At 39.9% G+C, this 27,360-nt stretch overlaps 1 protein-coding gene across 1 annotated transcript in view; it reads left to right on the forward strand.

Moving 5' to 3' along the window:
- Positions 1 to 27,197, forward strand: part of CPNE4 (copine 4) — a 188,893-nt gene extending 161,696 nt beyond the window's left edge. Inside the window, exons 12-16 of the mRNA XM_008633911.2 lie at positions 3,833 to 3,887; positions 12,850 to 12,901; positions 17,208 to 17,341; positions 19,818 to 20,054; positions 26,590 to 27,197. Coding sequence (XP_008632133.1) covers positions 3,833 to 3,887; positions 12,850 to 12,901; positions 17,208 to 17,341; positions 19,818 to 20,054; positions 26,590 to 26,721 — 610 coding nt within the window. The 3' untranslated portion in view covers positions 26,722 to 27,197. The remainder of the gene's footprint in view (positions 1 to 3,832; positions 3,888 to 12,849; positions 12,902 to 17,207; positions 17,342 to 19,817; positions 20,055 to 26,589) is intronic.
- The last annotated feature ends 163 nt before the right edge of the window (positions 27,198 to 27,360 follow it).

A 27,360-nucleotide genomic window follows, 5' to 3' on the forward strand; every position in this document is an offset into this window, starting at 1 on the left:
CACTCTCCCTGATTTTTTTTTAGGGTATAACATAGATCTGCTCAGTCTTGGGTATCTTTCAGTATATGCCTGTTTGACTGAAAAACTACCAGAAGCCATATACATCTATGCTTGCATGATTACTCATGTCCTTAAATAACCAGGTATAAAAACCAGAGTCTGATGCTTCTGCTTTTTTGATCTTCATGTCAAGTACTTCAGCTTTTTGAAAGTTACACTGTGTTTAAATTTTCAAAGAACTATGTAAAACAAAGAAAATATAAAAGGTGAAGTAGACATGACAGAGTAATTTTGTAAAGATTCTGCCATGTCTTTCTTGATACTGTAAGTTTCAGGTTCTATAGAAGCAGCTTGTTTTTCCAGTTCCATGTTTCTCTCCTGTCCTTTCTCTTTAGCAGTCTGCCTCCAGCAGGACAGTGCAGGCAGTTTCCCTGCATGTGCCAAGAACTCTGGCTAGCTTTAAACAAAACAAGTCACAGATCCTGAGGTTGCCTGAGGACGAGGACATGACACTGCCCGTGTCCTTGTGTCTCAGCTTTCTTCCTCCCAGCACAAACTGGTGATGCCCAGACTGCATTTAGGAGCAGCGTCAGGCACAGCTGGACCCAGCACTGTCCCTGGGAAGTCTCTGAGGGTGCTGGTTGGCAGGAACTAGCACTGCACCAGGGAGGGTGCTCACTGATCATGCCTATGGCCGTGTCCCATTGCTTCAGCCAGGGTCAAAGACCTTTTCCTGCTATAAATGACACCCAAATGTCTGAGCAAGCAGTACAAAGGAAAAGAAAACTGGTTCTCACTTTTCTTCTTTTGAGTGAGTTTAAATTACAAAGGAAGAAAAGTCATTAGAGCAGATCCCTTTCCTACTGAAACGCCAGGCTAGGAAACAGGGCTGGAGTCCCTGATGCATGCAATTCACCCCTGAGGCAGGAGCAAACCTTCTTTTCATTTTCTGACTCCAGTTTAAGTTCCTGGATGGCCTAGACCTTGGCATATCTTCCAGAAGCCAGGAAGCTGCTCTGCTTTCTTCTGCATGCTGCCATGATAGCCCTGGGTCTTTTAGATCAGTTCACACACACCCCTATACCATAAGGGATTATCCTGGAAGAGAGAGTTCTTTTCTGCCCTTCTGGGTCACTTTTTCCCTGCTGTGTCTCAGAGTGCAGGACAAGCAGAATGAGGGCTGCAGGCTCAGCTGTTGGATTTGTTTCTCATGTAATGAAGTGAGAGGTAGATGGGAAGACTAGAGGGGGTTATATTGTAAAATACCACTAAGCCATTAAACTGCTCACGTACTAAATAGTGAGACCTTTATATTAGCTAAACACTTTGTTTTGTGTGATAGCAGGAAAAGTGTTCCATAAATTTAAATTTTATTTTTATTCTGAAAGCTGTCCGCTGCAATTTTTGAGGTGTGGTCAGGGGATAACATGATGATGTTTTTTAATGCAAGAGATGTCATGAGTGTCAAAAGGTTCCCTTCTTACCTTAGAAATCAAGCTCCAGTAGCACATGAGAGTTAATTTCTTGGTCCCAGCAGCTTGAATCAGATTACCAGAGATATGGACCTAAATTCTGGTGAGCTACCTAATGAGAGTGTGGAGCTATTCTAGGTGAGGCAACAGAAAGTACTAAGCACAGGAGAAGACCCCAGGATACCCCTGCTCTCTAGAATTCATGTCCTTCCCTCTAAAAAGCAGCCATGTGGAGCCCCATTCTGAGGGTGTACATGATCATGCTTTACTCTTTCACAGTGTAATGGTTGCACTTACTCAAAAATGAGATGTGGGAGGTTCAAATATAAAGGCAAGTGTCCTGACTGTGGAGGTAAGGTATTCTGGGTGTAGAATAACAGTGGGGGCTGTGCCACTGTGTGACTGGGAATGTGGGAGTCTCGCCACCAGAAGGAGAATCCAGGCTGCTGGAGGTATGACTTATTGCTGTCTCTGAATTGCTGCAGAGCAGAAGATGGAGCTGTAGATATAAGAGTGCCTACGCTTGTTTACACTCCAGAAACATTGCAGTAGAAATGCAGGCACTGGATGGGTTTAGGCATCTCCCAGTTATATAACTGCTGCCAACATTGAACTTAGACCCTTATGTTCTACCTCAGTAAAATTCTAAGTAAAATTCTTTTTTAGCCTTTGTTTGTTCTTGCCCCAAATCAATTAGCTGCAGCTCAGCAGAGTTTGATTTTCTAATCCAGCTATGCTTAATCATTGATGTAAAACAAGATTTCTCCCCCCGCCCCCGGATTCTTTTCTAATGGTTTCTTATTTCTTGCCCTCAAAGTGTGTGCCTGAATTCTCTGCATGCATTTGTAAGGGCTTTCCCGCTTACAGAAGTGTTTAATCAAAGAGAATGATATCAGCAGGTGGTTAGCATTGAATGTCAGCAGCTACTTCATTTCTGACATCTCTTGGGAAAAAAATTGTTTCATTACCATGCAAATGATGTTAGTCTTCCTTTCCAAGATCCATTGTCACATGGTGTAACATATGGTACACAGAACTGTGCTCACAAGATCTATGCAGCAGAGGGAACACAGTTCTGCTTTCTTTTAAGGCCTTCAGTTTTTCTTTAGGTTGTATCAGAAATATCATGAGGCCTTTAACAGCCTATGCCAGACAAAAGAACCAAGCAGCTTTAATGGGTGCTATTATCTTTTTGGAGTATGTCTGAGATCTGAATTACTCAGTTGATACGTAGAGTGGCCATCTCTTGAACTACACCAAAAAAATTGAAGCTGCTGGCCTCTCCTGGGAATTTTTAAAAGTTCCAATCATGGTAGTTGGAACTCAACTTTTCCAAGGGCCGTGAAACCCTGTAAGTAGACTAGGATAAAACAAGTCTGATTCATCAGAGGACTGGAGTACAGTTCAGTGACATCAGTGAGACTTCAGGATGTGTCTAGAATTAAGCATATGTTTGAGTGAATTGTTAACCTCAAGTGTGTGTGATCAAGTGCTTTGCTGACTCAGGGACAAGACATTCCTTGCAGCTTGTTGTTTTCCACTTTGCCATCTGGGAAGAGGCAGCTTGACAGCATGTGGGCTGTGTGAGACATTGCATTTCTGAAAGGGTATTAACAGCTTTGAAGTTTCCAGGTTCTCTGAATCAGGTATTTTTTCTCTTGCAGATTTTACTTGGGTAGAATAACCTCACTGTAGTGTCTGAAAGCAAACTTTCAAGGCATTTTGGCGGGTTATCAGTCAATCGATGTCTAAGTAAATTAATCTCATGTTTTAGTGGAACTACTAAAGACGCAGGTAGAAAGCTTTACAGAACCTGCAGTTTTGGGAGCATGAAAGTGCCCCTTCCAGATATTTTAGGAAGTCCCTTTTGAGCAACTGGACAACTGTAAGAACCCAAATTTGCAAACACTTTTAATCTGAGTCATCTTTGCTAGACCCATTTTCTGAGCTGGGGGAGCACATCCCTACTTATATGAAATAAATGTTGTTACAGGCTGTTCAGTCAACAAACTCTCTTGCTTCAGCCAGGTAACACAAAAGAGTGGGTAATACAGACTTGTTATTGCATTTGTGGGAGAAGCACAAGACATACAATACTGATCCCTCAGTATTCTCCAAGTGATTTTAATTTCCCAAAAATACTAGGAGCTCACCTGAAAAATCTTCCACTCCCCCCCTTCTGTTCAGCACACAACCCCACTTCTCCAATCCAGTACCCTTCCAGTCTGCCCTCACTTGACTTAAAAGCCATTTCTGTGCCGCTTTGTATTTCTCACGAATGCATACAGAGGACTAAATGTTTATTGTAACAATTTGCATTTCTCTGTGGGTACTCTTATATTTTTTTCATTCTTTTCCAGTGACAAAATGTTCCCAGCCTTTGGATTTGGAGCAAGAATACCCCCAGAATACAAAGTAGGTGCCTAAGTGTAATTTTCTAATTTCCTTGAGTTATGAGGCACAAAATGAGGGAGAAATGGTGCAGGGCAGGGCAGGGGCAAATGGGAATAGCTCCTCTGCTTGTTTTCTTCCATCTGGCTTTCTCACCCAGTGATACCTCACTGAAAACAGAAATCAGGCAGGGCTAGACTTAAAATAATTGTTTGAGACCCAAAATATTTTGTGGCATTGGCAAAGCTTTGTTAGTGGATGCTAAGAGGAGAAATGATGTTTTGATCATCCCTTGTCAAACATCTTCCTGAAAATAAATACTTGAGAAGAATTTTGCTCTGTGGCAAATCTCAGTGTCATGGTGGACATGGTCAATACCAGGAAGAGAAATGCAAGAGCATGTAGCCATGCTGGAGAGAAGTGGTACTTATAAACAAAAAAAAAAAAGAGAGTGCTCTGCAGTGATGCTGCAATTGTGAGCATAAATATGCCATCTGGTAGGGTTGGAGTGTAGACAGTGATGAGAAAGAAGGAGTATCCAACAGAGAAAGGCCTAAGAAGAAATAAGTAGAAATTCAAATGCTTTGTTGCACAGAGGTAGTTCTGCACAGATAAGTAATCAAAATCTAGGTGGGCACTCTGCAACTCAGATACTGTCTGGAAAAGAGAAGTATTAGCCATCTGATCATGCAGATTTCATCCAGTATCCCCGTATGCCCTGCTCTGGGCTGTGTCTCTGGGCTGTGGCTGGGGTAGGGAGGTGAACACTGGCCAAGTGGGAATTTCTGAGAGGGATTGTGTGCATTCAGCATTGTAATGCATGAATCAGCACATGAAAAAAAATGCACCAGTGTGTTCCTCACAGCTTGTAGGTTTGGTACCTGCAGAAGAACAACAGTAGTGATGTACAGCAAATTTGATATGTGTCTTGCAAACAGATGTCTAAGGTAAGTTAACATATATTTTAACAACATTGCTTTCTAAGCTTGTCTGTGCCTGACAAGGTGTTTTGTCTTGCTTTGTTTCTGAAGTGTAACACTAGCGTTAATGCTTTCTAAAGTCAGAGACAGCTTCCAGAACTCTGATATACATTTTAATGTGGTATTATGAGCTCAGAACATCTGTGTCTGTTGTATGTTTGATCCAACTGCAGCAGCTGACAACCATCACTGCTATTTAAGGTGGTGTACCAGGGCCTGGTTGTTCCATCATCTGTGAGGTGACCGTCAGTGCATGGGGGAAAACTTGCAACTTTTTCAGTTGTAGAGAGCCATCCTTATCTAAGGACTTCTTGAAGGAAGGTGTTACTGTGCCAGCTGAAGTCTTTTCAGTGGTTTCCAGGTGACAGAAGTATAATAAAGTTCACAGCATAAAACTGCTCTTCCCAGCCAGAATAATCAGCTGGTGGCACTGATGCTTCAGATCACATGAGCCTTTTGGCAACATACCAGTTTGTTAGACCCCAGTATCATCCTTCTCAACTGATTGTGAGAGCACATTTCAGGTGTTAGCTGGAAAACAGATGTCTTGCCAGAAAGTAACTTTGGTGGTCTGTGTAATCAGATATTCATTCCTAAAATCACCAACACCAATTGATTTTCTGCTTTGGCTAAATTAGTGTTTGGATAATTTCCTGACAAATACCCTTAAGAAACTCAGAGACTTGCAATGAACTTAGTAGTGCACGCATGAATGAAGAGTCTTATCCCATAGCATGAGCTCTCCTGAACAGTCTGCCTGTTGCTAACTTCTCAAAGCAAGAAAAGGATGATTGAGGGCCTTCAGATTTTGAAAAGTAAGGGTAAACTTAGAAGATGGGGCTGCTTGCTTGTGGATTACATATATGTGACTAAATAAAAAAGTCCCAAAGTAAATGGAGATGCAGGTGAAGACCAGAACAACATCTTTAATCTCTGCTATGGAAACTTCTGACAGAAAGTGACAAAGACAAAATGACATGACTTCAGCTTGCAAACATAATAAAACCTTGAAGAAGACAAGAACCATGTTGCAGGGGACTAACTCTTCTGGGCAACAGATGGGGACAAATAATCAGCTCGGTGTCTGTCATGGGCACATTCAGCTGGAACCGCATGAGGAGTTAACAGTCATCTGTGCTACTGTTCAGTCCCGCCCTGTGATACTCTACACAGTCCATAAAAGTATCTGTCTTCTTAAAATATCAACACTTTTGAGTCCCTGCTTGGCTTTGAATGCACTTCAGAATTGAAAGATACATCCTTCAAGAGTGAGGAGTCAGCCTCATCATGGTGCATTATTAAGTCAAGACCAATAAACCTGAAAATCCTTCAGTAATTTAGTCTACACTGCTATAAAGTTAATTCAAAGCCAGCAATGGTGTTTGATATGGAACATAGCAAAGATGCATAGGAAACAGAGAAGAAACTGATAAAATTAGAAGTAACAGAGACTGTAGGAAAAAAGCACTCCCAAGTTTCTTCCTTAACTTCTTATTTCCTGCTGCAAAAATATGGTAACACTATAGACACTGCAGCAGTGGTGCAGATCTTGTGCTATTCAAATGATCTTTTCATGTTTTCAGTCACAGGTATTACAAGTCATACATACCATATATTTGTTTTACTAAAGGAGAGCAGTGCCACTGTAATAATTTACATCTTCAAATTTAGGTTGAGTCATTATGAGAACATCTAAGCTCTGACCCCATCATGTGGATAAATCAGCTTCTCGTTAATTTAGAGTGTCTGTTTTCAAGCTTCCAGTCCTAATGAAGGGATCTAACCTGCTCATAGTATGTTGGTCTCTGCACTCCAGCATCTGGTCTTCTATTTGTTTCAGTAGACAGCAAATTGCTAGGGCTATGGAAGAAATTATTCCCACTGCCAAGGCTTCCTGAGTAACCATGGAGCCTCCATACAACGTAAACAACATAGCTTCTTTCCTGAACTATGTCAGTATCCATCTCTGCAGGCTCTTCATAAATCTCTTGATGTTGTACCCCTTTAAATCTTGTTTTTATTTATGCTTTCTACAGAATTTCCATTTCAAGAGCACACTGCTATGTTGTGTTGACTTTATTTTCCCTCATTTCCACTCCAAATGACACACTTCAACTGTTAGCAGAAAACCAGCAGTTTCTTAGTGGCATAAGGAATCTGTGGGAGTGAAGGAAGCAAGACTTGCCATATATATCATTCCTCATCAGTCTAGAGATCTTTCATCTAATATTTGACAATATGATCTTCTTCCACCGAGACCTGACAAACACGTCACCCTGCTCCTTGTTCTCAGAAAACCTCTGAGAGAAATATTCCCTTTGTGAGTTTCTATCATACAAAACTTGCAGAATGTGCCAGTTATTCCACAGCAGTGTCTACAACCCATGCCTTTATTTATTTTTTTTTCAATTAGAGGAAGCATCTGAGAAGTCTGATGTAAAGTGAAGAGGTGGCAGATAATATGGGCTTAGACACAGCTGTGAAAGGTCACAGTGAAGAGGAAGAAAGAAAGCAAACCACACACACTGACTTCTTAGCAGGCAGGACTCAAAGGAGCTGAAAAACCACACAGGAGCACAGGACTTACTGTTAAAATTAAAAGCAAGTTCAAATTGGGTTAACCCTATGACAGGTGTATTGCCATTAGTGAAGGCCTCTTTCCTAAAGAAGAATTGCAAGCTGACACATGAATAGGTATTAAGCAATTTACAGTTTGTTTTAAGACAGCCCTGGTTATTTCTGTATTTTTAGTGAAAGCTTCATTCCCTGATTTTGCCATGAATGTGTGCTGGAGACAAACTCACTGCAGTTACAGACACAGTGCAGCATCTTTACAACCCTGACCTGCACTGATTTGTTGGACAGGTAAGAGACTTGAAAAAGCTGTGGTCTTTACGATTCCTGCACTTTTCAGGAGACTGAAGGCCAAAATAAATGCAAACCTGACAAAAAAAAGAACCAGTAGAAGGATGTGTAACAGACCAAGGGACAAAACAGAATTTGTCTCCTTAACCATGCAACTCGGATTTAGACAAGAAAACTGGACAGCATGCACAAAAATGAAGTATAAAGGAAAATAAATGGCCCAGCTTTGCCAAGCAGAAATGTGTACAATGTATCTTAGCGAGAAACACAAGCTGTCCAGCTCCCAAACTATTTGATTAATGAGCATTCTGAAAATAATAGCTTTTGAGCAAGAGTACTTGAAATTCATTAGTGTCTTAAGCTTTTGCAAAATATGCAGGCATTTCATATTTAGTTTTCTGACTGGAAGTGGCTTAATAGCATTCAGTTTATTCACAGATAAGTGTCCAACATAGTGAATTTTGGCATTTACACTTGTATGCATCTATTGTTCATGGATTTTTGACAATCTCTATTTAAATTATTAAGAAAGCATTCCTAGATGTCTGAATTTGTCAGATTGTTTGCCAAGTAGTCCTAGTACCATCACCATAGAGGAAGGCTGGAGCTATCTGGGACATGGAGGTTAATTTAAATGAATTCAACATTCTAGAGAGGGGGAAAAAAGGATTACTAATTTTCAGAATTCATGCATCCATATTCAGCATTTGAAAATAAATAAAAACCATAGCTTCTTATTTTAAAAATGGAAATTCAGTTAAAGGGGTTTAAAAAATGTGTAGGCCAAAATAGAATAACAAGTTTCAATGAAACTTAAATAGAACGACTTTGCACAGTTCAAAAGCTTTCCAGCAAGTTGCTTTATCAATGTTGGGGGATTTATTATTTTTCAGATTCCAAGGTAGGGTTTTTGTTTGTGACTTGAACTTTCTGAGTTCATGAAATAATTTTTTGAGAAATCTCAAAAATTCTCATCAACTAGGAAATTCTCCTTTCCTTTCAGCCTAAATTAGAAAAACCTTTCTAACAAGGGCCATGCTATGAGGATGAATTTCACTGCATCCCAATATAGGGGAAATAAGTTACCTTCCATGTTAAATCAGTGTGATTTTTCTACTGAAGTGGTCATAAGCATGTGGAAGTATGGTTATGATTCTTCCAAGAGACTCATGGGTGCCATCACATTGATGGAAAACTGCAGGTGTTTGTCACTGTGTATGTACGGACAATGGAGGCATTGTATGGTGGTAAGAAACAACATTTCTATAGCCTCTCTTAGCAAAAATATTCTGTACTGTTTATTTAATTGTCATATCCTCAGAAATGCTGTCACTGTAATCGGTATCATAATGTATGTAAGAGCTACTTATTTTACTTGTTAAAAACCTTTCAGGAGTTACCTGAGAAATAGTATGTTCCTGGTGTAGGAAGTTCCTGGACAGCTGTGGTTTAATAATCCTGCATCCATGATGGTATCTGCTAGAGAATGTATCTGGAGCCCTGCAGAGGGAAAAGATAAATACAGAGCCAAATGCATGTGAATGTCTTGAGCTACAGGCTTTGAGTGCAGTTCTGTGCAGCAGCCCAAGTCACACCAGGCTGATCCCATGTAATCACCTCAGCATGCCAGCCTTTCTCTCTCCTTCCCTTTTATGGATTGATTTTATGGATTGATGGTAAGAGAGGAGGGCTGAGCAGAGCGTCAGCTTCATATTTGAAACTTAGTCCAGGGTCCATGACACACTCAGGGTTTTGTGAGGACATTCCTTAGTGTGAGGCTGACTTCCACCACAGACCATGGTCTGCAGTTCTTGGCAAAGTTCTCTATGCCAGGTACTGATGTAAAGCAGTCATTCTGTATTTGTGTGACCTGACATATTCCAGGATTTCCTGATTGTTAGATTGATCCACAATACAAACCACCCTCGTAAATTATACAAACATGCCTGTCTCTGAACAGCCAAGTGTCTTGTTGTTCCCCCAAGGCTTTCTCAGGCTTCAGTATCTTAGGTGTTCACACTTCTGCCTCCTTTTTGCCATTAGTTTATAAGTTCTGGGAGTGTCATTCAAGGGCTGTGTCACTCAGTATCAGAAAGATGCCATTTACCAGCTTTTGGTTTTCTGTCATCTGCATGGTTTGCCCTTTGGCCACAAAGCCCTTGCATGTTTAATTAGAAACGGGGGGGAAAAAACAAAAAGAAGGAGGGAAACTCATCACCTTGCACTGTTTAGAAAGCAAAAACATTAAATGTTTGATCCAAACCACCTTTTGATATGGATGAGCTTTACATGGAGTCCTATCAGCTAGCAGCCCAAGTACAGTAAGACCTTCAGTATGTGGCGTGAGTCTCAAGTCTCTGCTGGTTTGGACACTTCCGTTCTGGCCACCACAGGGAAGACAGAAAAGGGGCAGGTTAAAGCACAGTTGGCTTTACTTAAGAGAGTAGGGGATGAGTTCTGAGCATTTGGAGAAGCTCTTCTTTAAAAATAACTGCTGTTTACCTACCTTGGATCATGATTTCCTGTTTGTGAGCCATCATTGAGCTGCTCAAAGAACTTCTCTCCTTCACATTATACTTAAGTCTTGTTTAAATTGTGATATATTGCTCAGAGAGCATAGAAAACAAGCCAATGCTTCTGCACATTCATTGTGTTTCCTGTGCTGCCTTCAGGGTGCATTTTAACACTTGCTCCTAAAGCAAATAGCCCTCACAATGTATGAGGGCCATTTGCTTTAGGAGGATAGCAGCCAATGCTCAGATAGCATTATTTTTTTGGATCAATGTGCACATTGACTAGACTTGGGCTTTCCTTATTGGCCTGAACTGTTGTCTGCATTTTTCTTAAGTAATAACGTGGGTGCCGTAGCCCTGAACCAGATAAATTGTTTGCATTATGTGATTCTGAAAGAGGTATGGCAACAAAAGCACCCAAACCATGCTTGCATGTGAGATTAAAACACTGTATTCATAGCTTTTGAAAAGATTAGTATTTTCCTTTAGGTATAATTTCAAATGCATTTGGAATAAAGAAATAAAATCATTCAAGAGGCACAGTGTTGGAAGAATCAGTCTGCAATACATAAACATGCATTGCCATCCTTGCTTTTATATCACAGTTAAGGCAAAATACAGAAACTCTAAAGGAAGAAGAAAGGCTACTGAACAACAACAAAAAATATCAATGACTGAAAACTCCCATAACAGTTCTTGACAGATGCAATTACCTTTGGCCTGCAGCTGATCATGAGACTGGCAGATACCAGCTGGGCAAAGTGCACTGAGAGACATCCAGAGCAGCCAGGCAGAAGAGCTCTGGAGCACCTCTGATGTGTATTTGGCAGCCCTGATCTTCTGTGCTGCTCAATGAGGAACATAGATAGGGACTTTCTGCATTATCTTCCATGGCCAAGTAGGGTAGATTGAATGGCCCACATAAAACCCTCTCTAAGACTGATGCTTGGTGTAGGCATACTGAATTCCTGGCTTGGCTGAGGTAACTGCAGACTTCTCAGTGAGGTTTTGCTTCATTCCTTTCCCATCATGGTAGAAATACTGCTTTATTTAACCTCTTAATAATGGTAGGCATCACTGTGGTAAGCAAGGCTACCATATGATGGGGAAATTCAATTTCTCTACAAAAATCTCTCTTTGGCAGTAATTAGCCAACTTAACTTACACCACTTCACTTTCACAGAAGCTTCTCTGTAGTCACATATTTTATCTACGGGTCCCTTAGCCATAGACCAATTTCCATACTGTGTTGTCAAGTCTAAACTAGCAAATGAAACGGCAACATCCAACAAATAAATCTCTTCCTGCAAATAATCCTGGTTCCATTGTACAGGAGGTTGCTTTCCTTATCACTGTGAAGATCCTACAGAGATCTATAAAGCTTTAAATGTGTGTAATTGCAGCTAGCTATATATATATATGTATAAATGTATAAATGCCTTCTTAAATCTGGGATGATATACCAAAATACAACTTTAAATTATGCAAATTACCTGCTAAGCTCTCAGTCATATCCACTTTTTGCAAGTCAAATATATATATATTTTTTTTTTTTAAATTCTCCTTTTTTTAAAACAAAAATATTTATTTTTTTTTTTTTTTTTTTTTTTTTTCACACATTATGCATTGCGAGACAAAATCTGGGATTTTTCATTCAAGAAAATTTAAGACAAAATTAAGAGACTGGGCTTCAGAACCAAAGAGATTAAAAGGATTCAAGACTTTTCAGTGATCAAAAAAAGAAATAAAAAGGAATCTGAAAAAAAAAAACTGCAGGAAAGAATAAACATTAAAGAGGAATTCTGGAACTGGAGACTTACAGTGCCTAGCATTATTTAGGCATAGAAAAGTCTTGTATAGTTTTCCCAGAGCACCAAAGACAAAATACTTTGTTTTGTTAGAAAATCAACAACTTTGTTGTATTCACAGTGATTTCTTTTAGAAAACTGCTCTGTAGGATTTAATGATAGATTGAGAGAGAGAGATAGAGATTGGAATATTCACTACATGCAAGGAAAACCAAGAGTCTTCAGGGGGTTTTTTTATTTATTACCCCCCAGACTAATCTAACTTTTTAACCAACTTAGGCTCCTTACACTTCTTACACTACTATTCCACAGTGGATCCTTGATTTCTCTGGAGAATTACTTTCCCAGTACTCCTTGGCCTTAGATGAGGAACTGTTCACACAGTGAGGTCAGGATGCAGAAGAGACCTGAGTTTCTGCTCTCAGTGCTGTATTATAACCTGCTTTCTCTCTCCTGCAGTCTGAGATGCTGAGCTAGGGAGAGGTGGCATTGAAATCACCTCTGGAATAGATTCCTCTTCTATGCCCAGCACTGATAGCCCAATCCTGTCACCATATTTATATGATTTTTTATGTATTTGGGTGGGTTTTCTTTGTGCCATCTTGTTGTTATTTTGTTGTTATTGACAAGTTTGATTCCAGTTTTGCTACTTTGGTTCTGTGGGGAGCTCCAGCTGGGACTGTATTTCACACTTAATGGCTGAAAGCTTGAAAGGTCTCAGGTTTACCATAGGAAAAATGTCAAGAGTGTTTAACCACAAGTCTTCTTGGAATAATTTTTCTGACAACAGTCTTCTTCTTTTCTTTCCATGTATCTGCAGGTCTCTCATGACTTTGCAATCAATTTCAATGAAGACAACCCAGAATGTGCAGGTAAGACATTAGGACAGACTGCCATAGTTTTTCTGTGTGCAAAATGTGATTGCATTTTTTATTGTATCACCTGAGTATTATTCAAAGTTGTTTTTTTTAAAGAAGGCAGCTAGGATTTTGGGGCCTGACAGGCTCCAAACCATCGAGCTTAGCTTTAGAAATCTTGGAAAGTGCCATACATTAATTTCCTGAAAAGTAGGTCCCTTGGTGGACATTGAGCACTCGGACTTCCTGAAATCACTGGCATTTCTGAGAACCAAAGCTGTGTCTCCTAGATTAATTCAAAATCTTCAGCTACCTCAACATCATAGGTGGTGCAGCTAAGAAGGGCAGGATATGAAAAACCAGGCTGTGAAACTCTTTGATCAAAAATTCCCTCAGTTTAGAGACAGTTCTTTGACCAGACCTATAGCAATAGTAGCCTGCTGCAAGTCAAGGGCAGGGAAGCAGCTGAGGACTACTGTGGTGGAAAGAAACCTACTTTCCTGAGAGCAGGAGGCTGTTTTAACACAGAGTAAGATACTGGTGTGTTCTACCAACAGTCATTAATCCTTGGTAATCAGAGGCCAGATTCATGTTGCAGATGCTGCTGTATGTCTTGTATTTGTAAGTGAGGTCTGCAGTGATTGGTGCTGTCTTTCTAAAGTCTCCTGCCACAATTCACACATTTTTTAAAAGACAAGAACAGGAGAATAACCTCTAAACAGAGAAGCAGTTGAGAGTTTTGCTTGGGTGATCATTGCTGTCTAAAATTCACAGATTGTTATTCTCCCTTATCCTTCTGCTTCCATCCAAGTACTGAACTGGATATTTCAAAATGCTCTTCCTGTTCAAATTTTCTAGCTGCTCCTTTCAGCCCTTCTCAGGCTTATTAGTGGCTTTCTTTCAGGCATGGGCAGCAAATAAGTTCAAGATGAGAACTAAGATGCAAAGAAATGAAGTGAGGAAAAGAGAGGACAAGCAATCCAAGGGAAAGAAAAAATTTTGGTTCAGTGGGCGTTCCTGCTTTGTTGTTGCACTTGAATTGTTGGACTGCCCCAGCCTTTGCAGGTCACATGCTTGAAATGCAATTGGGCATAAGTCCTACAGCTGCTTGATATGCTCACACAGCTTTTTACATTGCTTTTAAGGAGTCCAAAGAAGCAGAAGTTACATGTATGCATCTAGAAGTTCCTGTAAGCTTGTAAACCAGCTTGATGTTGATACTTCAGTCACACTGTTGGTGTGGGGATGGGGTGGGGAAGCAAAAGAGACCTCAGAACTCTGTCTGGACCATCATATTTTATAATATGTTATTTAGACAGTTAACAGTGGTCAGCATTAGGTGATAACATATTTATGCATGTGGTGTTCAAATAGAGCTTTGTTTCTCAGTCTAAATGCGGAATATTTGTGACCCTCTGCAAACTAGAGAAAAGCTGTAGCAGTCCATGCAAAGAATACTTATTTTTATTTCCCCCCCCGCCCCCTTTGCTGCTTCTTTTGAGTTCAAGGCTAATTCTTTTACCACACTGGCATTCTTATATAATGTTTTTTATTGATGGAAAAGGCTGCCACATCTAGGTGATGCCAGCAGCAACATTCGGACAGACAAACCCTCTGCAAGCAAGAGATTTACTATCCAAACCACACTATGTATGCAAAATTAAATGTAACAATGGAAATGAAAGAGGGTAAAAAAAGAAAGGAAGGAGCTGTTTTATGAGACTTGGCTTGTGTCACTTAATAATTTAAACTTTATTCGTATCTTTGCTTAAAACTCAGTTATCTGATAACTTAGCCCCTCACCTGAAAGGAGTTCTAGGCCTCGGAAAACATAAAAAAATGGTTGCAGCATGAAAGAATGCCAGAGAAGACATTTTGCAGCATTTGCACCTGTATCTGCAAGATATAAAAAGCACTTGTTTGTCTTAAATGATACCTTTTTAAATAATATCCATCTAGGTGAAAGCAAGAAAAAGAGACAAACCAGAAAATACGTTGTTTAGTCATTTGCTGCAGCTTGCTCATCTGCCTGTCATGGGTGTTTGGTTAGTTCCTACCACCAGTTGTTCAGTTGTTCTGTGATGTTCTCTAGATGCTCTCACTGGATTAGGTGGCACAGGGAGCACTAACACCAGCACGTCACATGGAGAAAAGATGCAAGAGTGACAAGGAGATAAAGTGCTTAGTGATTACACTTTTTTACCTTGTACTATCTAGCATACTTGCCAGAAAATAAAGTTAAATTGCTTAAGAGTATCTTGTTTTAAACAAAGAAACAGCAGCTGGATGCAATATAAAAAGCATGTGTCTATTTTGCCTTTGAAGAATGAAATCCTTTTCTCTGTGGAAGTAGAGCTTTTGTTGGCACAAAGTAGTGTGAAGCATCACTCTACATACAGGGACTGTATATTAAGATGAAGAGCACTGGAATTGATAAAATATGGATATCTTCACCTGTTATCATTTCCATTCTTGAAAATTTTGGTCTTTATAGTCTTATATTTAGTATATTTATAGTAGATTACTTTTATAGTCTTATAATTAATACTTAGTTTATTATCTGAGGAAGAAAGTAGGCAACAACCTCTAGTCTGAATGAATGTTTCTACACATCTGTTTTAAACCCATATATCTATCCATACACTGTATTTCATTGGAGATGCTGAAAGCGGATTCCAAATAAAAGTGGAAAGGTTGAATTGGGAAAAAAAATGCACATTGACTCTGTTTAAAAGACAGGAGTACAAGAACAGCAAGCTACAAAGTAATCCACTCACATACCCTGTTCAGTTGGGATTGGATGGACAGTAGATATTTCTAAAATGTATTAATCTGGGAAAGCAAATTTAAAAATTGTGTCTATAGAACATGTCTCTTTCTAAGATGATGGCAACTTTTTGACATTAACAACACTAAATCTCTGTGGAATGCAGGGAGTAAGGTTTATCTTACACAATTTTACTGCGTAAGAATAGAAGTACAGTGTATCTTGTCATCATCTTAGGGAAGATTTATGAGAATTTCTTGCAAGATCATTAAGTATATGTAATGAAATCCTTAGCAAGTTTAAAATTGGGAGCTAACAAAAGGTCAGTTTTGCAACATGCAATTTAGTCACTGGAATTACCAAGGGAAATTTTGTAACACTACTTTACATTTCAGCCAATCACAGCTATAATTGGAGCAAGTTCTTTTGTCTGTTGGCACTGCAATGGGAAAATATATATGTATCTGTCTCTAAAGAGAGAAGACTGTTCTCCACCACTTTTTAATAGGAATATATGTGTGTCATTGTAAAACAATTACAACTCCCTGTAATTTGTTAGTAACCACTCTGCACCTATCTATCCTGTAAATTTGGTTGAGTAAAAAATCTCATGAGTGAGCGAGCTTCAGTGCAAACTGAAACTGGCTTAGGATCTTACCGAAGTAATTTCATTCTTCAGCATCCTTTGTAAAGCTTTCAGTCTATCGCTTTCTTTCCAACATTAGACTTCTAATCCTTTAGGTCTGGTAAACTGGGACTTCTGAATGGGGAGGCTAATGTGCATCACTTCAAGAAATCCTTCTTCTCAATGACTGAAAATACCTATTTCCATTCTGTGATCTGTCAAGTGTGTCAGCAGAAGTCTTTGCTCCCTGGTCTGACTATATATCTTGAAATGAAAAAGCCAAAAATAGCTCTCCATCAAAATTTCTCAGCTAAAGCTCATTTTTCTGTAGGCTGCAAAGCATCCTGCTGTTTCTTCCAAGATTTCACAGCTTTTGGTCATAGTCAAATTCAACCTGTGAGCGAGTATGCAAATTAACCCTGAAAAATTATTTTCTTAGCACAGGGGAGTCAGGTATTTGAAAAGATGTTTGGATTCCTTAACAGCTTTAGCACATAAGTACAAAGGACAAATTTGTTGGCAACTGCCATGATAAACAAAAATATTTCTCTGAAGAGGAGAAAGAAGTGTTGAAGTGTTTCTTAATGTGTGTCTAGCCTTTCAGCATGAATCTTAGCTGGTGATCAGGAAGTCATCACATATTAAACCAAGAAGATGGAAGCTATCGCATTGCAAGCTCATACATGAAAAATAGACATTAAAAGCTGCTGGGAAGGAGAAGCATGGTGTAATGAATTACATATTACAAACTAGATTCAAGGCACCTACAGACAGCTTCCTGGAAATTATCTGAATTTTCTAGTCCTTGCTAATCATGTAATTTTTTTTTTTGTTCTTTAAGAAGCCACCTTTCATTTACATTTAAAACAAACTTGATATTGGCAATATGCTCCACTTTTATTTGTCTTTTGTGTGGTTTTTCATGCCAGGAATACAAGGTGTTGTGGAAGCTTATCAGAGCTGCCTTCCCAAGCTGCAGCTGTACGGACCGACAAACATTGCTCCCATCATCCAGAAAGTGGCAAAATCTGCATCAGAGGAGACCAACACCAAGGAGGCCTCGGTAAGGGAAAAAAAGCTGTGTTTGCCTTTTTTTCTTGTCTTACGATGGATCTCTCATAGGCCATCAAAACAAGACCTTTTAATGCAGATTGTGCCTTCACAGTTTTTATTAACTGCCTTCACAGTAGGCAGGTTAAACCTGTGTCAGCTGGAACAGTGTATCCAATCTTTATAGCTTCTATTGCCACAACTTTAAACTCTTCCCCCACTGACCTATTTCCTGCTTTTAGGGCTGTTTTACTGTAGCACACCCAGTTCTTCACTGTGGAGATAGAAATGGCACTACTAAGGTTAAAAAATTGAGCATCAAAGCGCTAAAAGTCTTGGCTGTACCAAGAGATGAGTTCAAATGATTCCCTACTCAGACTACCCAATTTCATGTCTCCTGCAGAGGTTGCACTAAAATTTTTCTGTTCACCTAGGGGATTTTTTCCAACCATTCATTTGAAAACGGTAAGGATACAGTTTTCAGCTTGTTATTACTGATGAAGTAATCTGTGCCTTTTAGAAACCGGAAGACAAGTCTGTTAGCCTGCACCTGACAAAAATCCCAGGACAGGTTTCTTGGGCTAAAAGACTTACACATAGATCACATTTTAAATGTACATCTTTGAGATGCATTAGGTTTATTTTGATCCTGCCTTGAAGACAGAATGGGAGAAAGGGAGGACAAGAGAATTGGAGGGAATATGTGAGCGAGTAGGTCTGAACCCTTTGCAAGAGAAGTGCTGTGGGAGTGACGGATGTAAGAGAGACATTGTGTACTGCAGCAAGAAAAGTGCCTATGTATAGAACAGAATAGAACTGTGCATTGCTATGTGTCTCATCACCAGGCCTGGAGCTTTCTCTAAGTTTTCTTCATGTGTTGGGCCTTTTTAAAGTCCTATTAGGGCAACAGTTCCCAAATATTTCTGTTCATGAGTCTGGGCTTCTGACTGATATTTACAAGAGCATGTAGTGACAGAACAAAGGGTAATGGCTTCAAACTGAAAGAGGGCAACTTTAGATTAGATATTAGAAAAATAATTCTTCACTGTGAGAGTGGTGAGGCACTGAAACAGGTTGACTGGAGAAGCTAAGGATACCCCATCCCTGGAAGTTCAAGGACAGATTGGATGGAGCTCTGAGCAACCTGGTCTAGTGGAAGGTGTCCCTGCCTCATCATCTGTTGGGCCTAGATGATCTTTAAGCTCCCTTCCAATCCAAACCACTCTATGATTGTATGATTGTTATTCCACTGTTGTTTCCAGAACCTTGATAGTATTTAGGGTCTCAGTCCTAAAATGCGGAATTGCTATGTTTGAATTTCCATACCCACCTAATCCTGAGGTGGCTCACTCTGTTCCCAGTGCTGCTTCTGATCTAATATGCCATACTGAATAAGTTCCTTCATTCTTCTATACCTAAGCTTCCCCCTTTCTGTCTGAAAAACAATTTATAGCATGAATCTTCAAGATGAAGTTTTCTCCCTGCATGTTTTGTTTTAGTCATAGTAGGACAGTGTGATCAGATCACTTTGAGTTTATACAGCTGTATATACATAAACATTATTGATATTTAATGTGTTGGTATTGCTCATGCAGAGTGACCAAATTCTATGATTTGTTCATTTTTCCTATTAATGCACATGTGTTAAACGACTCCAGCTGCCTAACAATTCATAAAGGATCCAAGTAAGGGCCACTCTTCACCTTTACCAAGTGAAAATATGTCACAGCTGATGATCCCAGTTCAGTGGGTTTTGGAGACTTGGGAGAGAAATGACAAGCTCACCAAATTGCTTGCTGTCCTCTGGAGAATGAGAAAACCTCTCTTTGGGGCTCTGTATGAAGAGCATGAAGATGGATACATTCCTGCCTTGCTCTCCTCAGGAACCCCATTACTCTGCAGAGCGCAGCAGACCTGCCATGGTGTGGTGCTTCCCCCACAGGCAGCAGTGGGTCAGCCCCCAGTTTGCAGACACCTGCACCCACCCCTCTTGCCTGTTAGCAAAGCTCCTCTGCAGAGAGCTGTCATAACCCCCTGACAGATCTGCTACAGGCCTGTAACGCTCCAGTGGCCCATTCCTCCCTGCCTCCCACTGGTTCCCAAAGGGAAAAAAGGTAAATGGAAACTGTCTGATTGCGCAGCAGATGGAAGATAGAGCTAGTGAAGATCTCAGGACTATTCCAGACTTCCCAGCCCAAGATCTGACTCTCCCAGCCCTAGCAGCTAGACACCCCCTTTTCTACACTGGGATCTTTGGCTCTCTCCAGCTCCTGGAAATTACCTGAACCAGAGCTAAATTCCAGAAGAGGAGAAATTAGTTGCTGAGGAGTTTGGGATGAAAAATTCTATATAGTCAATATAAAGGCTCTTTTCTCTTTAAAAAAGTCCATGAGTGAGTTACCAGAAACATTTTTATACTGCAAAAGTTTAAGCAGCTTTGGACTATTAACTAATGACATAATTTTTCATTTCTTGTCCAACAACTTCAGCAATATTTCATCTTGCTGATCCTGACGGATGGTGTCATCACAGACATGGCTGACACCAGAGAGGCCATTGTCCACGCCTCTCACCTCCCCATGTCAGTCATCATCGTCGGGGTGGGCAACGCTGATTTTAGTGACATGCAGATGCTGGATGGTGACGATGGCATCCTGAGGTCTCCCAAGGGCGAGCCTGTGCTTCGAGACATTGTCCAGTTTGTGCCATTTAGGAACTTCAAACATGTAAGCTGATTTTTCCATCCTTGCTACAGAAGTGTGGATGTGTATAGTGAATGATTCACAGGGCTGGGCTTAACTTTGCATATGCATGAGGTGTTGAGTAAGTCTATGGCATTATTGTGTCAGAAATACTGAAAAAAAGGAATCAGAATGCAATGTGCTCCATTAGTGAGTTGGTGAGGGTGGGGAAGGAAGAGATGAGGCAGAATACATGTGCTTTTTGTGGTGCCAGTCCTTGCTTCCACTTTCTCCCTGCTTTAATTTGGTTACCCTCCCTGTCAAATTTTTCATGGTGTCTCTTCTTCATTCTCTTTTGCATCTGTTCTGTTAGGACTACTGTGCTCTGCTTTCCGTTCCTTCATTTCCACAGGCAGATGAATGGCTGTGAATTTGTCCTCACAGTGTTCCCTAGGAGGCTGTTTCCTTATTGAAGTTAGCTCCCTGAGTTCTCAAATGCAAGGTTATCCACCCACAGCATCCTGGTTGCCTCCAAACCCTTTCCCAAATTCTGTACAAGAACAAAGCCAAGAAAGTGGCATTACTGAAAGCTTCCCTCTGCCCTCAGCCAGCTGTTCCTGACTGAAGCCAGTGTGATGTAGAAGACACTTTGTAGTAAAGGAGGGAACAGAACCAGCATTAAATTGACAAATCTAAAGTAAAGATTTGGTCATGCACTTTCTCAGTCACCTGCCTTACATTGCATCATCTGTTTCAGAGACTTTTCAGCAGCAGGGTAGGGACAGTGTTCACCAGCAGAAGGGGCTTTCCCACGCACAGAGGGGTTTTTCAGAGCCCTTTTCCTCCATATGGAGGCATTCATTATGTTCGTCTGCAATGCTGATCACATTCCTTTCCTTCCATTTTTACATCTTTCTCTCCCTTCTTTCCTCTCACTTCTGTTACATTTACATGGTTCTCCAGGCTGGTTTTTTGCTCTGTCTAGGAAGGATATCCTCAGTATTTGATTTTAAAATTTCTTTACCTCAGAGTGCAACTGACTCATTCTCCTCATGAGATTGCTCTTTTCAGTCTGCTCCCATACACTAGAGATCCTTAGATTTGGATATGTCACAGCCAAAATCTCAGCTCTGGGCTAGTTTTGATCTGCATGTGGGTTCGCACTGCTTACATTTCTTTTTTAGTTTAGCTTCTCTTTTAGTTTTTCTGGGCTTTTTGTCACCACAAGAGCTTTTTCTTCCTGTTCGTTACTTCCAAAATACCTTCATTTTCCTCTTTGCAAGAGTAGTTCTTTTTTCTCATTTCAAAATCCAATTTTGCAATATTTGTCTTAGATCTAGACACACTTCTTACTTTCAAAAACTCTACTGAGGAGCAAGAGAAACAAACTTGTTCCTCTTTTTCTTCTAGCTTTATGTAAACAATGGATGCAGACAGGAGGGAAAACTCACCTTACGCTATTAGTTTGGTGACACCATGCCAAATAGCTGCAGATTGACTACAGAGTTGTAGATACACACATTTCTGTGCTGACAGTGGCACACAGCCACCTACCTGCTGAAACAAAGTATGAGCACGACCACCTCATAACTTGTGATTCCTTCAGCAGATAATCACAAGTGCGTAGTCCTGCACCGTAGTCACTGGAAAAGTGTCCAGAGCTGAGTTATTTATGGGTTAGTGGGAGAGCTACTTTTAACTAGGTGAAAACATGTTTCTGCAAAGGAACTGGCAGAGCCAGCTACATTTGTTATTTTTAGTTTCACTTTGTATTTTATAATAAAGCTAAAATCATCCTGGATTTAATAGATTAACGCTGACAGTTGCAGTTCTGGGCTCTAAATATATTGTGCCCCTGGTGTTAACTTGTGACTGTATCTGTAGCATTGTTATTGCCAGCATTGGTCAAATGACAAGCATATATCTTTTTAGCTGATTTAGATTAACTTCCCCAGTACTGGGAGAGGAAAGCAATCTTAATGTATATTTCTTGTTAAACAGTGATATTTTTTTCCCTCTTTCAGTAGCAAAGATAATATAGGTACAGAGATAGATTTGTATCTGCTCTATCAGAAAAGTCAAAATATCTTATGCAACCTGATATTTAGTCTGTTTATTGTGATCTTTCAGCTTTTCAACAAATGTCAGTGTAACAGATGAGTGCTCATAAAAATAGCCACTTCTGGTTTAATTTCTTTATTGTCATATCCTAAATAATCTCTCTCTATCAACAAAGTGACATTCACAGCTTCCTTGCTTACTTAGCACAAACAAAAGACCATACATCAACTAGTGAAATAATTTTTCATGGGAGAAGTGAGTGTGATGTTTTGATTCAAACTTATTTTTCCCCACAGAGGAAATGCAGATTTTACACATTTGGGAGATTTTTGTCAGATCAGTTCTGACCAAGCATAAGAATTTACATACATCAGCATATAACTTTTGACAGCTTTAAGCAAAATATATATTTAGGCAAAAATCCCATTCCTTTTGTCAATGTACCTTGTGTTAATTTATTAAGTAGAAAAAGAAGTTGAAGGATTTTTTAGAAAGATTAAAAATCAAATTGTGTAAGGTTTATAGGTTTTTCTGATAAATCCAGTATTTGTTTGTTCCTAAATCCATATTATATCAATTAATGACAGGAGAGGTGAAAATGTTGTGTGAGCATTTATTTTTCGTTTTGCTGGAAGAGTAAACCAAAATTCCCTTGTAGTCATCCCAAGCAATATTTTTTTTTCATTACCTCTATGCTCAGGTCAGCTTGGAACTCAAAATCTCGTATCTATACAAAGAGATCAAAAATAATCTGTGCAAAACCCTCCGCTTTGAGAAAATGGAAGGCGGGGAGAAAGAAGTTGTAAAAATAATCTATAGAACAAATCCCTTTTATTTTGTAAGTTTGACTTCAGAGAAGGTTTTGAGCCTGCACAGCACTCATGCAGGCATTCAACACATTTCAATTAGTTACTCACATACCTAAAATCTTATACTCACTTCAATGTTTTACTGGCTTAAGACTCAGTGTAGACAGCAGGCTCTGTTATAGGGGTTTAATCTCCTACGCAATACAGTGCATCAGAAGTACTTCAGTAAAACATCTAAGCTCTTTCTCTCTCTTTAAGGAATATCTTTGAAGCCATCAAAATAATAATAGCAACTGTAGTGACTCTTGGCAAATCCTGTAGTTGTAGAGGTTTGATAAAATCAAGGTAACCATTAGTGCTTAAAAAAAATTTCCCATTGTATAGTGGGTGACATATGCCATTCACTAAAGGTGAAAACAAAGGAAACATACTTTCCCTGAACCTAAGTGATTTTTTTTCTCTCTGTAATCATCACCACCCCAGTAATGTGAGTGTCCTTCACCTGGAACTGTAGAACAGTGATGTTCTGTCACTGAAATGTAGTTGAAGAAAATCACCTGCCTCAATCCATTCACAGTCATATTGTAAGAGATTAAATTCTCTGCCTTGGGGATGTATGATGTATTTACTGGGCACAAATCTGATGCCACGGATAGATTGTATTCCATTCTGCATTGTATTTAATCATAAAGGTTAACAGCTCTGACTTAGTAACACATACATCACAAAGGAGTGTGGAAAGCGCAGCTCATAACCACTGCAAGGAGCAATGTTTTGCACTGTGCATTGTAGTTAAAGGTTAAGCACTGAGAAGCCATAGAACCGAACCAACAGTCTTTTGTAGTACACACCAATTATGGAGTCATAGGGGATCATTTTCCTGCTGCTGAGTGATCTAATTGTTGTGTTTTAGCTATCAATTGAGAACTATTCATCTTGAGGTGCTTATTGCTAGGATGCTCTTCAAGCAGTTAAATAGTGGAGAAAATCATTAATTATGATAATGCAGTAAATACAGATAATACAGTAAATCATTAATTTGATGTCCCATCTGTGGTAAAGACCCAGCAAAGGTAATCCTTACACAACACTGATGAACTGGGGCTGTGTTTCAGCTTAAAAGTTACTGACTGTAATTCTCACTTAAACAAATGCTGCTTTGCACCATCTGAAATGAGAGTGCTTCACCACCACAAAAAGTATGTAAGTTACAGGTGGTCCAAATCATCAGAGAGGAAACCCACCCCAACCCTGTTTTTGGGATGTTCCCTGCTGGAAAGAGCCCCAGGACCAAGAGACATCACTGGCATGATGAAACTCAGTAAAGCAACAGTTGCCCATGCCCATGCACAGAGTCAAGCCAGCTACCCCAGGACAACCCTGTGTGGAGCCACATATTGCCTGTGAGCCTGTGGGCACAGTAAATATTTTAGCTTAAACCTCAATGAAAGGCTTTTCAGTTGAGGACTCCTCAAGTGGCAGTGATTTAGCTGTGCATCTGAGCCCTGACAGAGCCTGTTCTGAAAGGCTGACCCTTCGTTCAGGAGGAATGGATGTGGTGTCAGAAGAGGGAAGTGGCAGAGGGAGGATGATGCACAGCAGTGGGTGCTGTTGGCCCAGTGTTCTGACATGTCAATCACACGGATCCAGAGAAGCTGATGGCCAGTGCTCCTGCCCAGCATTTTTAAAGACAGAGCAGAGTGAAGTTTCCTGATTGCTACGGCTCGTGTGTGCAGCGCTGGCCCAAGGTTCTTCCCCCAATTCCTGTTTTTACCTCTGTGTAGGGTTGTATTTTTGGTAAGATAGCACAGAGGCAGGCTAAGGTATGTACAGCTTTGATAGACTGGGAAGGAGATTTAAAAAAACAGTAATTTTCAATAACATTGTAGAAATAAGCCATTTGTATGATTCCAAGGGGTATTTTCTGATTGTTTTAGCTGGAACTAGGTGAACTTTAAGGTCCCTTCCAACCCAAATCATTCCATGGTTCTATAAAACAAGTTTAGGCAAGAACAGGGCAACTCTGTAAAACCATGCATTTCACTTTTCAGGATTAAAATAAATGGGTTCTGTTACTTACTTTCTGTAACACCTTAGAACAGTTGCTGCACTGTCACACAAAGTATGCTCTATGCTTTGCCAGTTTGTTCACGCAGAAATGTTCCAGGCTTTTTTGCCTGCACAAGTATTTTGGTATAAATGTCACAGTAGGGAAATAGCAGTTCATTTTATTTGTTACTAATCCCATACGTGAGTCAAAATACAGAAATACCAAAAAAAAAAAAAGAAAAAGAAAAAAAAATTCTGTGTCTGATTTTGCTAGCATTATCTTTGTATTTGCAGTATTACAACATTTGATACTGGAATTTCTAATAGCCTGGTGTTTTCGTCACCCTTGGATTAGCGTGCCTACAAATAGTTTACCATTTACATTCTATCTAAACCAAATCTTTAAACTCTGTAAGGATAAGGATGCCACCCCATGAAACAGAAGAGGTCAAAAAACAGTCAATACAACTGCTTTGTGACATGGTAGTTTTGAAACCTGGCTGATAACACAACAGACAGTGAGGAGGAAAGTGTTCATTAATTTGGGAAAAAGTACTTGGTGTGCAGAAGAAATGTGATCCAGCCACCAGTTGAGTTCCCATGCATCATCTGATCTGCAGTCTGCGTTCTCTGGAGATAAACACATCAATTTAAACCTCTCAAAATGACATTTAAGTATTTGCATTTTTACTGCATTTTGGGCTCAAAGGGAACATGGCCAAGCAGGCTGGCTCCGGAGGACTTGGAACCAGCTGTCCCCAAACATTAGAAACAATCTAATCTAAAACATGGGGCAAGAGTGTGCATGGGAGAACAGGAGTCCAGTTTTGTCACTGCTGAATTCAGGGGCTGAGGAATATCCATGCAGCACACGCAGGTAGTGGTTGCCCACAAAACATCCACAGGCCCCTCTGCTTAAAATGAAGCAATGTCAGGGTGTGAGGCAGTAACTCTTTGTGGTTGATGGAGGGCAGGGTTTCTCACTGCACCTCCCTGCCTGGGGTGAAAGCCACTGGCCATCTCTATATCCATCTCTATATCCATCTCTACCTTTCAGGGTCATCAGTTCTTAAGTCTGATTGACACCTGCCATTTTTACATTGCAGGAAGAGCTTTAAAGCCTCCACCAAGCCTAGGATTGAAGCTTTCTTGTAACTATGGTTTAATTCCAATAACAACAAAGTATTTTTTATTGAATTAAAAACTTTCCCAGCCATTAAAACACCATGCCAGATTCTGAAGAGCAGAATGGTGATGAAGGCCTCCCTTTTATAGTGTTGTCCTTTCATGTTCAGCTAGAAGCTCTGCAGGATTCCTTGCTGAACACTGATGAATGAAGTCTTTGCAGCCTTTTATTGTGATATGGTGCTCTCCCAGAGTGCAGGGAAGTTTAGTTACCCTGAACTTAAAACAGTCCAAATGGACCTGAAGTCACAGAGCACTTCTGGCTTTAGTGTACTTTTAGGCAGCTACAGCTTCATACCTAAACTGACTCATAAAGTGAGTTTCCAGCAATAGTATGATTCACTTTGAGTCTTTTTTGCCTTCCATTTCTGTACCATACTTCCTCCCTTGATCTCATGGCACCAATGCCTCTAAAACCCATGGCACTTGTAGGAGAGAGCCAGGTTAACGCTTGTGTTTTCTACCATTTCCTGCAGGCATCCCCAGCTGCTCTAGCAAAAAGCGTTTTGGCTGAAGTTCCAAACCAAGTCGTGGACTATTACAATGGCAAAGGGATAAAACCAAAATGTGTGTCAGAGTACGAGTCTTCCAGGACACTAGCTCCATGAACCTGCCTGCACTCTTTTACAAAATTAAAAAAGAAAAATGCTACTGTCTACAACTACTGTATTTAAAAAAAAAATGAAACAAAAAAATAGCACGTTTTGGTGATTTTTAACTAAAATAACCTTTTTTTTTTTTTGCATGTGTAGCCTAAGGGCTTAAATCTGTTAAGCGGTCGTATTGTTGAAAACTTTTTATGAGAAAAAAAATCCAGAAAAAAAAAAGTGAACTCTTTACATTACAGCATGTTGCCTTGAAATAAAAAGTTATCTGTATCTGGTTTTTATACAGGTTTGTTGAAATTTTGCTAAATTTCTTATATTTACACTGTAAAGCATTTTGAAATATTTATTGAGAGTCGATAGCCAAAATGTCTTTGGTTTAATCTGCTATGAACTGAGAGATTTTTCAAAATGGCAGATGCATGAACTGTATTTTGCATGTTTAAAATAAAAACAACACAGTTTTGCAGTTGTCTTTATTTCTCTCTCTGCCAAAAGGCTGCCTGCTTTCAACTTCCATATTCCAAGGAAAGCGTAATGAAGTGTTTCAAGAGATACCTGACCTGAAGCATGGGCATTTCTAATGTTAGCACATTATAGCATGGGCACCAAACAAGCCCACTCAGTCTGTGGCCTGAGTAG

The sequence above is a fragment of the Corvus brachyrhynchos genome, unplaced genomic scaffold (assembly GCF_000691975.1).
Source record: "Corvus brachyrhynchos isolate BGI_N302 unplaced genomic scaffold, ASM69197v1 scaffold94, whole genome shotgun sequence".
Lineage (NCBI taxonomy): Eukaryota > Metazoa > Chordata > Aves > Passeriformes > Corvidae > Corvus > Corvus brachyrhynchos.